The sequence below is a fragment of the Nicrophorus vespilloides genome, unplaced genomic scaffold (assembly GCF_001412225.1).
Source record: "Nicrophorus vespilloides isolate i.1.1-1 unplaced genomic scaffold, Nicve_v1.0, whole genome shotgun sequence".
Lineage (NCBI taxonomy): Eukaryota > Metazoa > Arthropoda > Insecta > Coleoptera > Silphidae > Nicrophorus > Nicrophorus vespilloides.
Genome location: NW_017097138.1, coordinates 1 through 19006, shown reverse-complemented (window position 1 = coordinate 19006; position 19006 = coordinate 1). Strand labels below are relative to the sequence as shown.

Here is a 19006-nt window from a genome sequence, read left to right as displayed (position 1 = left end):
GAAGGAGCAGCAGAAATGAAACAACAAAAATGGGTCAGTTTTGATTCGGAAAATGACCTCGAGCGGGATGTTTCCGTGGAAACCGCAAGTTTTCCGCAGCAGGAAAAAAAACACGCACCGTCGACTCGACGTGGGAACAACGGCCGTAAGAATAATGGAAATCATCGATTCGCGAAGAACAGTGAAAAATATTTTCATAATATTCACACTTACTTGGTAAATAATAAATCGAGCGTGGTTATAACCAGGAATTGCAATTTTATTGTTTACGGAAAATAGAAATAAATCACGTAAGCATACAAACATTGGTCACACTTTTTTTCTTGTTATTGTTCGTTCTGCATTCATTTTCCGGTTTCCTAAATTCGGAATTCGATCAATCAATTGAGGTTTTGCTTCTATATTTTTTTTTTGTAGCGGTTGCTCGCTGCGATTTTCCGAAAAACGAGTAATTGCAAAATCGATGCGGAACATGCCTCGGCATTTAATATTTCATATGCACAATTTTCATACGCCCCATCGCCGTGAAACGCCGAAAAACATATGAATATATGATGCGATAAAAAACGAAAAAACAAACGCAAAATAAACAAGTGAACAAACAAACAAACAAAAACTGCGGATTTTTTTCGTTTCACTAACTCGAAAGTATTCAAATAAATTAAATTTTTCGATTTGCTTAAATGAAACTACACAGTGTTTTATTTCATTTTATTTGGTTAGCATTTTCAAAAGAGTAAAATAATAAAATTATTTTGAATTACTAATTATAAACTTGTACAATGTGCAGCACAAAACATTTGAATGAATATTTTATTGTATTAATAAATATTATTAGTCAATGTGGATGCAGCAATTATTAATTCAATAGTTTACAAATTAGACTAGAAACATAACATTTATTTGTAACTATTTTCATATAGAATTCTACGAACAATGATACCAATTAAATCAATAATTATTATTAATCATTTGCAACTATTACTAATGTAATTTGGATATTTCTATTGTTTTTTATATAAAAATGTTTAATAACAGATTTAAAAAAAATCCAGGTGGCGCTGATTAATATTTTTTAATACAAATAATATAATATATAATAATACAAATTTTCCTAAATGCTATTTCTAACTTTAAATTTTATCATATAAAAATCAACTTTAATTTATTATGTTTTAAATCTTAACAGATATCTGTTAAGACGTTCGGGCATAATTACAGAAATCATGAACAATTAATTGCAATTATCTGCAAACAAAAGGAAACAAATATGAAAATTTGGATCTTTTGTTTCCGAGTGGAATTAATGTTAATTGAAAAAAGAAATGACGGAAGCTTAAATTATTCCGATGTAATCTGAAACAAAAATGTTTTTACCCAATTTCAACTATGTATATTAATTATACAAATCAACCCAATTCACACGTAGAAAAAAGCAAAGAACATCTTAATGTGAATTGGGTTATAACGATATGTGTAGATTGGAAGTCCTATTCCGATTTGCTCGCATCGTTTAAATTTGCCGCCAATTTACGGTTTACGTTCAGTAATTAAAATTGATTTTCAAGTGCAATGACATGCGTTCAAATGAATTATTCAATATTCAATCTGATTTTGTATATGTATTTAGCGTAACAACAATGGTGGTGCGACGGGAACGACAGGCGCATTAATCGTAGGGGCGCAAATTAGATATTTTGCCACAGGCGCAAGATTTCCTTGCTGCGCCCTTTTATGTGTTAATAGCAATGTGTATAATAATTTATATCAACTCTAGATAACTTAAGAGCAAGAAGAACGAAGTTATAACCGATTATTTGATCATTTTATTATTGTATGATATTAGATTTTCTATGAATTATCAAAAAACTGAAAATGAATTATTCGCCTAATTTATTCAAAGTTCTAAAGTCGGTTTTAATTGATACGACATTACTCAAACTGTAATAAGTACCAAGCTGCATGAAATAAGGTGCAGACTTACCGGAATGTTGATATCTTGGGTCACATTCTATAAATGATCTAAAATGTATTGTCTATACCTAATGATAATTAAGTAACTATTGGATTAAATAATGATTAATCTAGCAATTTCCTTGATAATTTATACTGAACAATATAAATTAATGTATACGTATTTTGTATAATATTGTCACTTAAAACACCAAAAAAAGTATGTTATGATATTTGGAGGTAAATGCTTAGCAAAAAAATAATTACAATAGTAGCATTATGAAATTACAGTAATTACAGTTTAAAATAGATTCAAAATGATAATATGCAAGTTCGGTAAGTAAACCAAATATAAATTATGCAATGGTAACAAGCGTGCAGTGAACCGTGGATCAATTCCTCGCCGTTATGTCAACGCGGTGTTGCATCCCCTGAAACTTCGCCCGCAAATCGTGCGCGACGTTTTCTCATCATTTCAGGGGAGCGTTGAAATACCTTTGTTTCACCTTTTGCCATCATCGTGATCGTTTTTCTTACATTTTCTCATCTTCTTGCAGGTTCTTCGAGGGAACAGCAGTGATGCATGCGAGGTCCGTGACCCGTGCCAACACGGCGGGATTTGCATATCAACAGACAGCGGCCCAATTTGCGAATGTCGCAACCCGGATTACGAGGGCGAATATTGCGAAAAAGGTAAAACGCAAAATATATCTCTTCTCTCTACGTTCCTTTTATACTTTGCCTTTGTATGAGAACATACTTTCGAAAATTACCAACAAATCCGCAGTGATTGTTGCTTAACATTTAAGATTTGTATTACGAGCAACTAATTACTTTTTATAACTTACTGAGATTCTTCTTTTTCTCACGCTGTTTTCATTTGTTCAGATATTCGCAAACGCATTCATATTTAGTGATAGGACAACACAATTGTTCTAATTTCACACAACTTTTTCGGTTTCGCGAATTTGTTCTACATGTTACAGGATTAATAAAATGTAGGTACATGTAAGCCATTTTACAAATTATTCCATCCTTCCTTTCAATTCTGTTCCGGTGGCAGAAACAAAAGTAATCAAGGAACATTCAATGATGCGAAAAATACACCAAATCACGTTGACCATTGATGAATTAATTGATGGTCCATCATTCAAACAAAGAAATATGGTCATAAAAATTATATGCATATATACAATCGCATCGTAACGAACGAGCAAACAAAAATAGACAAACATTAAAATTACTTTATTCAAAAAATATAATATTTATACAAAGGAACACAATGGATAATTTTTTTCATTTTATATCGCCCCTGGCTACAGTATTTACATACTTGTTTTGTTATATTTGTAAATTATTTCTCTACAGATCCTACTTGATGTAATATCAGATTTTTCGTATATGTGAATACAGTTTAATAAAAATGAGTGATAATAAATAATAACTGCATTATTTAATTAATGACAGTTTTGATTTCAAAATTTCCAATGAACATATTGATTCACTCGAAGTAATTATAATTAACCAATTACACATAACAAATTATTAAATGTGAATAAAACTGACAATATGCATATGCTACTGGCAGCTGTCATTACATATATGATACAAATGAAATTGGACCAAATTTATTCTGAATTGGAGACGCGCAAGAAGAAAAAAAAAAAGAAAAATATATCAAATTTTATTTCGCTACCTTGCATATAAATTCGCATATGAAATTGATTTCGATGAAAAGTTTTTCAAGCGATAAATATAACGAAATTCGAGGGCCAAAACCTACCTAACTCTAGGGTGGAAAAGTTTAGCAAACGCCACCTACGACGAAACCGTATTTTGTTGATATTTTCTCCGGCGAAGAACTACGCCCTCAGAATGTACGTGTGTCGTCGTGTAAAAACTTGAAAACTTCGCCCATTTTCCTGCGCGTTTATATCACACCCTCCATTATTCACACGCCAGGGATAAGAAAATGAGGAAAAACCTTCTCCCCAGTTTGTATGAATTAATATAATGCACGTTGCTGCTGCCTTATTACATTTTTACCTCCTCCGCAACCATCTCTTATTGTTAGTGTTGGGACAATTTAGACTAATATTTATTACGCAACTTCATTTAAACCCGACGCATCCACATATTTAGCAAATGGTTCAATGAATTCGGTGAGATTTTCTTATGATATGTATCAGATTATTTGAAGTATTGATGTTTCACGAGCATAGCTTCTCTGGTATTAGAGATTTAACATGTAATGCAACCCTTTTATGGGCTAATCCAAATGGCTTTTTGTACTCTCGAAAAAGGTAGGCAGGCAACGAAATAGAAAAGAAGAAAAGTTGAGTCCAAATACCCTCTCTTAAATGCGCGCTTCGATAGAATGAAGGCACGTGTGTAATGCGCCTGCCTTTTCTGAAGTGAATATTGAGAAATAATCCACTTACCTGCATAAATCCTCCAGCTTTCGTCCTTTCTACTCTATATGATCAATTTCATATCAGTATAGTTACTCTAATAATACAAAATTGGGTAAAATTCTATTATAAAATTCATTTTAATAGCATAGAATGTGTAAGGTATTGTAATTTAAAAATTGTGATATTGTCAATTAAATAGTTTGTTTAAGATTCGATAGAATCTCCGCAATCATCTCTTATTGTTAGTGTTAGGACAATTGAGACTAATATTTATTACACAACTTCATTTAAACCCGGCGCATCCACGCATTTAGCAAATGGTTCAATGGATTCGGTGAGATTTTCTTATAATATGTATCAGATTATTTGAAGTATTAATGTTTCACGAGCATAGCTTCTCTGATATTAGAGATTTAACATGTAATGCAACCCTTTTATGGGCTAATCCAAATGGCTTTTTGTCTCTCGAAAAAGGTAGGCAGGCAACGAACTAGAAAAGAAGAAAAGTTGAGTCCAAATACCCTCTCTTAAATGCGCGCTTCGATATTGGGATTTCGTATAGAATGAAGGCACGTGTGTAATGCGCCTGCCTCTTCTGAAGTGAATATTGAGAAATAATCCACTTGCCTGCATAAATCCTCCAGCTTTCATCCTTTCTACTCTATATGATCAATTCCATATCAGTATATTTACTCTAATAATACTAAATTGGGTAAAATTCTATTATAAAATTCATTTTAATAGCATAGAATGTGTAAGGTATTGTAATTTAAAAATTGTGATATTGTCAGTTAAATAGTTTGTTTAAGATTCGATAGAAGTGAAAACTATGCGAATGGTCATAGATTCCAAGCATTTTCAATGTCTAATAACGCCAACCTCCTCCAAAATCGGCGTTTCGTATCATTGACGATGCAAGTTCCGTTTTGCCCGACAATTTCCAGAGAAATTCCCCATAATTGGCTTCGGTAATGAGATTTCCAAGTCAGCATTACAATGCTCTGCGCATTGAAGCATGCACACTATTACACGAAATACATTCATTCATATACAGACGCATACATCTTAGCTCCTATAATTATTCGATTCCATTGTTTGTTAAAATCTTCTAGGCGACTGACTCGAATCCCTACTAACGACGTGGACTCAATTGCTCCCTTTTTACCACAGTAACAGTCGTAGTTTGCCTTGCATTCGTGGGTCCTTTTTGGGGATTAATTAATTCATTAAAACATAAACTTGGCATAAACTCATTGAAAACAAAAAAACGTAACATTTAATAGAACTAGGAAACAGAAATAATTAAAAAAAAAACACCGTACAACAAATTTCATTCAACGAAACTTGCTTAATAGCATTAAATGCGCGGGCATTAAATTCGTACACGAAATTGAACTTAACAAGATTCAGTTTCAGCAAAAATACATTTTAATTAGAGCTCGTGCGAAACGAAAGCTCATAAATTAAAACAAAAGAAACGAAATGAAATGAAAAACGCACGCATTACGGCTGTGTTGAGAGACGCGGATGGAAGTAAATAGGATTTATTTTAATTAATTTTCATTTCAAATGTACGGAATACAATTTAAAATCGTGAGTTCCTGAGTCTCTTTCATAATTTCGCAGAAATCAATAATGGAAAAGATCCGTTCAATTTTAATTTCTCGACTTTGTTAAGAGACATAAACGAAAGTACGGCCAATTAACCGATGGTGCAAATTTAACCCCTATGTATTCATACTGGAAACTTCATGCTTTGTGTTTCCAGAAATAGCGGACCATTCAGATTAAGTACTTGAGTGAACGAGAACTGGCTAGAGAGTTCAATAGTTATCAAAACTTATTATTATATGCAATTATACAACATAAATCAATGTGTATATCAAAACTTAATTATATAACGTAAAAGCCGCTCTTCTGGCCTTCCTCTATACAATTAACCCTTAACACAAGCTGTCTATTGTCTAGTCGGGAAAACGAAGCGATTTTGCTCATTTACATGCTCATTATTATAACAACATATTTTGTTATACTCCTTTACGTAATTTGAAATACAAATTAAATATAAAAATCAGAGAGTCGAACCGGAACCGTAAACCGAAATTTACCGGATTTTTTTAACTGAACCGTAACTGTAACAGGAACGAAATTTTAATTACCGTTAATTTCGGTTTAAAAAAAAATTCATTATATTAATTCGTAATCGCTTTCTTTCATGTATGGTCTTCGATGGTTGTGTCGGGGCTAGTGTTTTGGTTTATTTATATAATCATTCGAAAAAGATAATAATTTTTCGACAATGTGTAGGAGACATCCACAAAGTCCATTTGATTACTCCGATTTCTTTTTTAAAATAAACAAATACATAATAAACAAAACCATCAAGGCCGCATTTCGTGGGAACGCTTAATCATCAATAAAAATAGAGCCTCAATCACCACTAATCAACCACCGACTAAAAAGAGAAAATTTGAAGAAGAAAGGGCAAGCACAAGTCTAGCGCAACTAGCATTAGAACAAACTGAAATTAACGTGATTAAAAATGATATTACTGGAAACATGACTGAAGAAACATTACAAAGTGCATGTGTTGAACTAGTCAATAATTAATTTTTATTTCTTTTATATTTTCAATTTTATAATTGAAAAAAAAATTGTAAAGGAATTTTGTAAATAAAATTAAATCAAATTTTAACTAACCAATTTAAATTGCTTTTTTTTTCTATTTAAAATTTAAATTTCAACCGGAAGTGCACTGAAATTTGAAGCAACATCTTTAAATTAGTTTCAGAAAAACCATTTAAAAATCCTAAAAAATATTATGGAAATTATTATTTAATATATTTTAAATATAATCCAATTGTTTAATTCATGCGGCTTCAAATTGATGGTTTTGTTTGCCGCTGGTTTATTGGATGTTCGTTTTTTTATTTTTTTTTTTCGTCGTCCTCGCTGTGTATTCAATGGCAATAATCCATTAATTACGTAACGCCTCCGCCCACAGGCCGACTCGTCCCTGCACCGCTCTTTTAGCACAAACACCGCCCCGATCACAACTCGCAACAATTTACACACAAATTATATTTTGTAACATGTCGATAATACATACTAAACGCCCTTATACTACCTTCAACGTTTTATAAGCGATTTTTGTTGTTGCTATATTTATAATTTAATTGATTGATGCAGTTGTCCAATTAGCAAGTGTCGTTTTATCATATTTACATTGAAATAAATATTAGTGATGTAAAGCTCTTTTAATTAATATATTTAATAACAATAATTGGACAGTATTTTTCAGCGATATTGGATAAATAGTGTTATTAGATTGAATATATCCAACTGTTTTAGTACTAATAGACTTTATTTACATGATTTTTATTCGCGTAAAATAAATCCACGTCGAACGGAAATTAGAGTGAATTCAGTTACGCCTGCACATAATTACATTTAATTATAATTATTTAAACTTCAATCGGAGAACTAATTTAAATTACTCTATGGGATATAAATTAATAATATAGTAAATAACATTTAATTGGAAACGTTTTCTAATTATTTTTGTATTGTATGGAGAAATAACATAAACTATAACGTTCTAAAATTTGCTTCTTCCTAGTACTGTATTCGGAAACCGCACAAACTGGAGAACTACGACAAAACTTGCACGGGATATTTAATTACCCAAACATGCAACGCCAAACTATAAGCTACTAAACTTCAGACATGTGTTGTAAATTGTATTCAATATTCATCCTTCATCCATAAGAAATATTACATGAGATCAATTCCGTCAACCCTGATGGAACTGCATCATCTTCAGACTGGTACTGAACGTCGGTAAATATAGTTCAATAGGTCCAGCAAATATTATCTGGCATACACATGAACCAAGCGCCGATTTTGGCATTCTGCGTTAATTAATTAGTAAATTAGCTAACTAATTATTTAACACATTTAATTACCACAATTATGACCAAAGGGCTGAAGTCGTTCAGTGATTAATTAATTAATCACTCGGGTTTGCCACAAGATGGCCAACTAATCATATTTGCCGAATTAATATTAGTGAATGAATGATCAACTGCGTCAAATTGCTATTGACCATAGGTGTTTCTACCCTATACAGTGGAACCTCGCTTAACGAGCATTTCCCTTAACAAACAAAATTAATTGTAAAAAAAAATGACTCGCTTAACGAGCGATGTTTCGCATAACGAGTGTCGAACAAAAATATGAAAATTTTAGAATAGATTAAACTCGTTAAGCGAGGTTCCACTGTATATTTTTGATTGTCGAGAATGTTCTTGCGACAAATGTGATTTTAAGCAGTATTAATATCTGCTATCTTATTTATAATTATTTACTAAATATAACATTATCAAGAAATATCAACACACATTTTGTGTCCTAATCTACCTGAACATAATCTACTTTTTTTTTAAAGGAAAATTAAAGTAAATTATTTAATAAAAACATTAAATTTTTCTGTTAATTTTCTGGAGTTTTTTTTTTTCATGTAAAGAATCATGTCTTTCATAAAAACAATATCATGTATACTGCGGATGTAATTGGTATTCGGATGGATTAATTAATTTGCTGATTGCAATTAGATAGTAGACTGGGTATTAATATCTGCTATCTTATTTATAATTAATTTACTAAATATAACATTATCAAGAAATATCAACACACATTTTGTGTCCTAATCTACCTGAACATAATCTACTTTTTTTTTAAAGGAAAATTAAAGTAAATTATTTAATAAAAACATTAAATTTTTCTGTTAATTTTCTGGAGTTTTTTTTTTTCATGTAAAGAATCATGTCTTTCATAAAAACAATATCATGTATACTGCGGATGTAATTGGTATTCGGATGGATTAATTAATTTGCTGATTGCAATTAGATAGTAGACTGGGTCGGGGCTGATTGAGTGAGCGAGTGTACCAGAGATAATAAATCATTGTGAAAGTGTGCAGGCCATTAAGTAATGTGGGATGGATGCATGGATGCTTGTAAGTGATAGCAAATGACAATATGGCCGATGATGCATCATATAAACAACAGTGTAATATCCGAACGGGTTAGTAGCCAATCAGATAAACATAATTAAAATTTACCATGTTCTGTCTGCTTTTGCCGAAAACGTGATCGACACGTCGACTAATTCGACTTCATTAGCAGCCTCCTCCTACCTGCAACCCACAAAAACACCCTAACAAACAAGTGACTATTTATCGCGTTAGCATCACAAAGCAGACAACAAAATTTTCAATCGATCTAAACCTAGTCTGCAACCGAGAATTTCATTTACGCGACCGCACTCGTTTCAATCAACATTCTGCCAGAACACATCAATTGAAGAATGCCATGAATGCCATCCGCACGTATCTAAAAGTAAAACATTATTAGTTGCTATTTCTAAACGAACTATTCTATATTCACATTCACCCGATATATATAGTATGAGACTGAAATATCTCCAAGTATACTAAATTAAAAATATGCAAACTGAAACATTACAAACAGCGTAGAAAAAGATTTAAAACCTTTTGAATCAAATTGAAATAACAAAAAAATGTTACGTTTCCAATCAATTATTAAACTAAATTGGCAGAATGCCAGTGATGAAGATTTTCAATAAATTTCCACGTTTCGCACACTATATATCAACGAAATTGTGCCATTTCGTTATACTTGTAATACTCTTGATTTTTGACTTGGTTTTCGTTTCCTTTTACAGATAAGGCGCCTTCAGAAGCCGTCTTCCGTGGCACCGAGTTTTTATCCTACGATCTGAGCCACACTGGAGGAGAGCCAATCGTTAGCGCTCAGGATTCGGTCAGTTTTTACTTCAAAAGTCGACAGCCGAGCGGATTACTTTTCTACACAGGTGAGCGAACGAAAGGACCGTTTCTACTCCGCTAACAGATTTTTCCCGCAACGATTTTTCACGAATTTCCCACTAACCGCACGCGCGCTTGCCCCTAAAAAATATAAAACGATGTAATACACATCAATTTATAGGCTTTCATACAAAACCAGGGGTTTTAAAGAAGAAAAAAATAAGAATAACAATTGTTGAACTTTGAATCAACGCCGTTATTCAATTCTTAATATGCATTCCTATTTATTATGTTTCATACAATACATTTAAAGTTTTCTATCAATTATTTCTTCCACTCAAGGATTAGATTGAAATTTACGCAACACTTGTAAGTATTCATTCTATAATCATATAATCAATTTGTATCTCCTTGAAATATCTAAATACTAATAAATCTGGAATTATAAACTGTTTCAATTTGAATTACAGACTTTGTAGTATTTTATTTTGCAATAATGATAAATATATATTCCATACTTTCTTACTTATTCGTTAAATGCAATGCTAAAATACATTCATTTTTTATTGAAAATATTCAATAGTATATTTTTACAGAAATCTCATCAATTCTTCATATCAGAATTATAATATTTCAAGCATATTAACATTAAAAAACATGTTGTATTAGTATAAATTTACATAGCACTTAATTTGTTTAATTTAGCTGGTAATGAGCTAAATGTTTTTGATTATACGTAGAGAAGACAAAATTAAACTGGAAGTGCATAATATATTTGTTACATGGTTAGATAAATACTCCGAATGCAAGTATATACTGAAGATGCAGACTGCAAACACAAACGCTAATGAGCGTCGTCGTTTCTGTTACATTATCCCATTAATCAAACAAACGGCAGCAATAATGTAAATGAGCTTTTGAAATGATCCGTTTTCTGAGAGGAGGGAAATAATTCTCGGGTCCATTAATAATCAATGACCCTGTACATATTCAATGCCCTTTCCTCATTCAATTCCAACCCGCTTCATTCTTACTACGATCTATAGCATTTTTTCCTTTCATCCCGATCATTTTTTTCTTCATCTCCTCGTTCTTCCTTTCCCGTTTTGTTGTACTTTTATAGCCCCAAGCAAGCTGGAGCACATTTTCCTGTACCATCGCGTAATGGATATTTAATCTGCTCTTTTACGATAAATTATTTAAAGTTTTTGACTCGTCTTCTCCATTTCTCTCTCTCTTTCTGTGACATGCTCTCGTTTCTATACACAAACAATCGTAGGAAAAAGGTTGGTAGGGGTTTGTGTAGGGAGATTTGAAGCAGAAACGGAATAAACAGAGCGACTCGGTGTATTTGTCTTGAAAGTAATTTCAGTTGTGCATCTGAAAATGCGCCCTTATCTGGCATTGTTTTGCTCCATTTGCGTTCGTTGCATCCACGTCGAAAACAAGCACGAAGAAAAAGAAACATAGTACACCAGATATTTTTGCTTGTCTTTCCTCACAAATAAGAAAGCCTCGAAAGGAAGTTCCGTAATCAATAACAAAACTAAATGAACGGAGTTGTAATTTCAAGCTATATCAATCCGAAAGAGACATTCAAATTGAATAGTAATTATATCAATGTAATTAAAAATATTACAAATATAATTATCTCTATATCGTGTGTAATTATAACAATGATGCCTCTCATCATGCACATACAACTATGAAAATAACACGTATTCATTTAGATTATTTCCTAATCAAGTAAATATTTTGTTGAGCAACTTTCTTACTTTTTCCGACGTGCGAGAAGTAGCGCATTCAATCAACAAATTTGTTTTATATTATCAGACTTTAATACACTTTCCTATCGTCAGGATTTTCTTTTTATACTCCAATCGTCGACAAAAACGTACTTACGCCTTTCGGGAATGTGCGAGTCGAGCTGCCTAACAAAGTTTGTTTGGCTCGTTACGTTCCGCTTGTGAGACTAATTTTCTTCTTCAGCCCTTCAGAAGCGGCTCCACTTTTTTTTAAAACTTTTTCTTTGATCACTATCTCTCATTCAGCTCGAAGTGTTTTATATCGTACTCCGCCCGTCATTACTTACATTGCTCTAATTTCAGGGGAAGGAACGGATTATCTAAATGTAGCCATGAAAGACGGTGGCTTAAGTTTAACAATGGGCCTAGCCAACGGAAAGCAGGAAATGCAGATTAAACCCAACAAGGTCCGATTCGATGATAACCAATGGCACAAAGTCAGCGTTCATCGTCGAATACAAGAAGTAATTAACAAATTGCCATATACTAAATTTCTTATTTACTAAAGTTACATTTCTTTTAGATTTCCGCCATCACCAGTTTCTGTAGGGTAAGAATTAAACTATATATTTTATACTAGTAATCTTTTATCACTTATTTTTACAAACTTATTTAGTATGTTTTTACTGCTATTACATTACATTACATCATTATATAAGTATAAGAATAAGGAAATTTATGTACAAACATTTGGCAAATAATCCTCATAATCAATGGAAATGACCACTTCTTGTCATGACTTTTTATTACACTAATTTCGAACGTCTGCCAACTTTATACGACCATTATTCGAATATTGCTTAAAGTAGATAGTCGTCCAAACTGGCGCTGAGAATTATTTCAGTGCCCTAATTTTTCCACGTTACGGCACTACTAACCAGGTCTTTTGCGACGCACATGGTTGGGAAACACTGCACTATTTTGCCAGAGATTGTATATAATATGCAACAGGATAGATTGGCTGTGTACACCATTGTATATCGAATTCGAATCTAAGTGCAATACCATCTGCATCGCAAAGTCTTAACTATATTACAAATGGGTATATCATCCACGATTATTCGCGATGCAATGGCTCGGATGCGCACTGCTAATAGTGGTGCTGTTCAATTTCGTCGGGATTAACGACATGCAAGCACCATAAAATCCGAAACACCGCTCCAATATGGCCTATGCATATTATATTTACATGCATTATAGTCAGACGCACCGAACGAAATAGATAACTACGAGTAATAACACATCGATAGTGATCCTGTCAATATGCAAATACTCGATCAGTTCAGAAATAAAAAAAATATGAAACTCATACTAATAAATAAATACTGCCGTTGTTTATTAACGAGGTTATATTGAGTGCCGAACAAATGTATATTTCTTCTTGGGATTATGGTTCCAATGGAAATTTATAACAGTAGATGTACATGTTCGCCTATTATTTACAAATTGATGCTTATTCGAAAATACTGCGATTGTAGTTTTTCATTGATTTTGTTATAGAGATAAAGTCACATTTGATTAGTATTTAGCAAATGTGCTGTGCAAACTATATATATGTTTTAGTACATAGTAGGATGATGTATACATTTTAAGGTAAATGTATAAATTTGTACACAACTGATGTAAAACTAGCTTTAAAGTATTGAAATATATACTGTATTCACATTATCCGGAAAATGTACACATTAACTTCACTGCTTTGGAGAATTTGAAATTAAAGGAGGATAACGAATGTGCTTAGACCTATGAAAATAGTAAGAGTACAATAATTAACATTTATTTTATTATATTACTTTATAAATGTAAATAAATAATTATTCCATTTTTAAGAGAGAATTTAATAACTTTCATAATAACTACAATAAATGACACTTTATAACATTACTATCTTCCAAAAAAAACGTTGTAAATCTCATGATACATTCATATCTCATTTATGGACGAGTTCGCACATTCGCCAACAACATAGTTCAATGAGAGTACAATGTACATTTTCTTAATTTCCACTGGAAAATGTGAATTGAATGTATACACAATGTACATTTACCGGAAAATGTATAGATTTTATCCAATAATGACTTATACCAGTGGGCATGTCTTGCCGTGACACCCATGTCATAGTCTTATACCAAAACATATATATTAGGTGAACGAACTAGAAACCTGTTATATTATAATTTTTGTATATAATATTTATTAAAGCATTTCAATAAGGTATTAATTTAAGCATTACACGGTTTGGGTAGAGAATTTTTGTTATGGCCTTTTTTTGCCTCCCTGCAAGTAGCGCATGATATCGATCGCTGCACATTCTCAAATTGCAATTATACTTTCATCGGGCAACATGATAACCAATATTAGTTGCAACGGAAGACAATACTTATATCTCATATTATACCTCTTATATAACTTTATTGTAGTAAAAAAAAATAAAATAAGTAATTCTTACTAATAAATGTGTGAAAAAATATTTCAATCAAATGCTGTTAAAAGGTAGGCCTGTTGCCTAAGAAATATACCATAAACCTGATTGAAATGCATACTCAAGAGATAAAGCTTGAGCAGTAATCACTGCTAAAAAGAAACATCCATTCATCTGCTATACGTTTTTAGCTTGGTATTTGTTTTACTAAATACTCTCGGTAAATACTGATCCAAACTCTTTTGTTGTTGATATCTTTGGTACGTTTGATGATTCTCGTGGGAAAGACAAAAGCATTGGCGACGTACTTTGTTTGAAATTTCCTAACAATTGCCCATTCTAACCATGCTGTGTTCAAATGTGTGTACATGTATGTGCGTTGTTTGTTCTGTGTAAGCGGCTTACGGTGAGGTTTTTCTGTTTGCTATGAGGCTGACTAGTAGCGATATCAAACAAAGAAATATGTGCATAGGGTATGTGTATGCACATACATGTACATCTACATGCGAGAAATGGGTATAAATACAACTTTAATTAGTATATAACATATAGTGTAGACATATATAGTAGATAACATACATATATCAACATAGATTCTAATTTAGAACAGATGATAAGTTTTTCTTAAAAATTAGAACTAGAATCAATTACTAAAGAGTTCTCGAAAAAATATGATTAAAGTTAATTAAAATACTAATCTCAAACTAATGTAAAATCAATGATTACGGAATATAGTAACTGTACTTGCTAATAAATATTTACATAACAATAACAACAAATGAATCAATTACAAATGCATTAGGTGCAACGACACCATGAATAGCGTTATAAATCATGATTCGTTCCGTATATAGGGAATTACTAGACTGGAATTCTGAGGATGGGCAAAACCCGCCCAGATGCCCAACCGTATCAGGTTTAATATTTGATTCAGCTTAAAAGCTTCTAATTGATTATTAAGAGACCCGACTGAATTATCGAACGCGAAAAGTCCAATGCCCTAGCTAGAAGCTAAACAAAGTTTCGTTACTTTGAAAGTAGTGGACTAGATCTGTTCTAACTACTCCAAAATGTATCTATCATTGTGAATTGATTACGCATAATCTAGAATATATTTAAATTACGGAAGTTCTTTTATTGCATTATAATATGTAAGCATCGAATTTGATTATTACATAACAAAGAAATTGTAAAACTCTTGCAGATAATCTTTTAATTCATAATTTGATGGATGCATTATAATTTTAAAAACTATTAATTTATTATTAAGTGATTTCCATTCAATTTGAGGCAGCTGTGAGAGGATCTTTTAAAGTATAATAAGTGCACATAGGTTTAATATAACAATTTATTTCAATGACTTTGTGTTGGATTTATATACGTGTTTTCTAGTTGAAGTGAAATATACAAAACGGTTACATTATTTGTTCTAATCTGGTGTATTCCTTATTAGCTTTCAGCAGTTGTGGACGGAGTATATGCTGACCACTCACATATCGCCGGAAAGTTCACGATGCTCTCGTCGAGTCGGTTGTACGTGGGAGGAAGTATCAACACTAGAGCTTTGCCAGGATCGAGGGTCCATAACAACTTCGTTGGCTGCATGAGGAAGGTTTGTCTTTGAAATCTTTTGATTTCAGTTTTTTTTCTTCTTAATACCATTCATATTGATCTTGTCCAAAGGTGGAGTTCGTTGCCGACACGCTCAGGCTGAACCTTTTGGAGTTAGGCAGATCTGGCAACCACTTGATCTCCGTAGCTGGTCGTTTGGAGTACAAATGTCCTGCAGGAGAAACCCATGATCCTATCACATTCACCACCAGAGAATCACATTTGGTAAGCGATTCATCTAATTGCATGTACAATATTATTTCGTTTCTACAAAGTCGCATTCAGCTAAATATCTTTTTTTTTTATAGAATATCAATAATATTTAATATCAATATGTCTAATGGCTATTGATTGCTGTTTCATTGTTTTATTTGTTTTTACTGAAACTCGATAAAATTACGAATTGAAGTTAATGTTGTTTTTCACGTACATGGGAGGTTTGTTTTGTCAAATCGATTGTGGATAATGACAATCGTATTGAATTTATGAAATATTGCTATGAAATTATCTTAATTATTCATAAATATCCCAGTTTCCATTTAAGGCCATCAGCAACAAATGTAAGAAAATATGCAATTATTAAATAGTTTAGAGCGCCAAATCCCAAATTGGATACAATTTATATAAAGGTTCCTGATATAAACTCATCTCGAGTTTTAAATGGAGGTGTCCTTTTTTTCTTCGCAACATTCCGCATTCCCAACGAAGAGGGCGGGCGCGGTCCTTCCTCCGACAATGAATTATTTATGAGACCCAGGCTTCGATGATAATCCAACATTTTCATGTGATCCGCGGACTTCAAACGACGGATCCTTCGAATTTCATAAAATAAAATTCTTCAATCGCATCTGAGCGACAAAGGATTACTTATTATTATGTATCCATGTGCATCCTCAAGACTTCCTATCAACTTTCAACATTGTGTGTGTCCTGACATTCTCAGATCTTGCCTCCGTGGAATGCCAAGAAGTCCGGAAATATTTCCTTCAAGTTTCGCACAAACGAACCGAACGGTCTTCTGCTTTTCAATGGGGGCGTACGACCACCAAGGGTGAGTTCACTATTCTTATAATCATATATTTAGTTTTTAGTGGATAACTACATTTTTACAAACTACAAATGCGTTTGCTCCACTTGTAATTCAGAGAATTATTGAAAAATACGTATATTATAATGTTTTTCCTTAAAACTGTGTTGATACTAATAATGGACGGAAATTTATCATATAATTATTTGCTACATGTTTGTCAACTCCGTATTAGTTGTAGCTTTCAACTTCCAATTATATTTCACAGTTTATAAACGTAAAACTTTATTATTTCAATTGTTTTTGCTAAAAATATGCATTGACGAATGTCAGTATTTGAAATATCCATTTACAAATAGTTCTTATATACATCAAATAATAAAAAAGACAATTAAAGTATTTATACACATGTCCATCATACAATGTATACTTGACTTTATAATAAAATTTCCTTTTTATTTAATTATATATAAATAAAACATAAATACCATACGAAATATTGAATAATAAAAGCGTAAAGTATGGTGAATTTTGAATAGAAACATCCTTTCAATCCGCATTGCGGAACCTTTGCGGTAATTACGCCACTGCATTTCTCACTTTGACCCCGCCGCTTTACCACAGGCCGACCTCTTCGCCATCGAAGTATACAATGGTCACATCTACGTGCACCTGGACCTGGGTGCAGGCCCATCAAAGCAGAGAGGTTCTATGCGTCGGATCGATGACGGGTCATGGCACGAGGTGACCTTTAGGCGCACCGGACGGGACGCTCGCGTCACAGTAGATGGCTTCCACACGGACTTCAAAACTGCAGGTGGGTAACCCTTTTGACTTGCCCTTTCGTCCAACAAAGGACCTCGAACGAATCTAAAAAAAAAAGTTAGTAAAATACATTCGGAAAAAGGATTCAAAGACTTCAACCAAGATCAAATGTTATATCATTTGAAAGGGTATATAGATTACTTTGCAGTACAATTAAAATTAATTAAGAAACCACAACTTAATTGCATTCTTATTATTTATAGGAGTGATCAAAAAATATTTTACAATCTCTTATATAATATTTAATTACATTTTATTATTTCAACCCTAATATAATCAGTTTCCACATAACCATCTGTGATTGTAAATGAGGAGCATTTAGCTTTTCATAATTGAGCTTCAGTACTTATTTCTATTTTCATCATTAAATACTAGAAGGATTTACTGTTCAAAGTTGTTAAAATATATAATGAAGTAAATATCGACGGAAATAATTTGTAATTTTATTTTAAACACTACTTAAATAAGATGAAAAAAACAAAGCAAAATATATATATATATTTACAAGTATAAACAAGTAATAATATAAAATAATACATGAATTGGAACGGACGACAACACCCCATTAAATCAGTTCTTTATGTTTTCATGTACATGTATAATACAATATGTTTGCCATTTTTAATAAATAATATCTTTATGCTGTAAATTTCACACATGTTTTACAACACTGATATTTACATTAATCCTTAGTATATAAATATGAAATTAATTAGATATTTACGCTTTGAACATATCAATTAGTAATAATGAATCAAAACAGAGGATTGTGGGATATTTTCACTGTTGTCTCTTGTAGAGCATTAGGATTTATAAATAATAAATTGAACGAGTTTTACTTTCGGTCTATCTGTATAATAAGATTTTTTATTTCGACTTGATTCTTTAACGTTCTTCCTAAGACTAATTATCAAATACTTATTCTACTATATAAATATTAAGCAAGGGGTAGAGTTTGAGGAGTAAGGCACGGTTTTGATAAGACGCTCCGCTTCAGGTCACTGCTCCTGTACGGATTCTGCCAATTCTGGTTCCCAGTTGAAAATATGAGCGATGTTCTTATCAGTAGTTGGTCTCGATGAAACTGCCTATTCTGCGTCT

General features: G+C 32.3%; 1 protein-coding gene across 1 annotated transcript; it reads left to right on the top strand.

Moving 5' to 3' along the window:
- Positions 1–2510: 2510 nt before the first annotated feature.
- On the top strand, positions 2511–17963 carry LOC108559100 (neurexin-1a-like; the record flags this gene model as incomplete). The annotated part of the gene is made up of 8 exons (XM_017916243.1): positions 2511–2646; positions 10113–10262; positions 12324–12484; positions 12544–12570; positions 15896–16054; positions 16126–16278; positions 16997–17104; positions 17705–17963. Coding segments are annotated over 8 exons (1095 nt in total), but the record flags the coding sequence as incomplete, so codon positions are not given.
- Positions 17964–19006: the final 1043 nt, after the last annotated feature.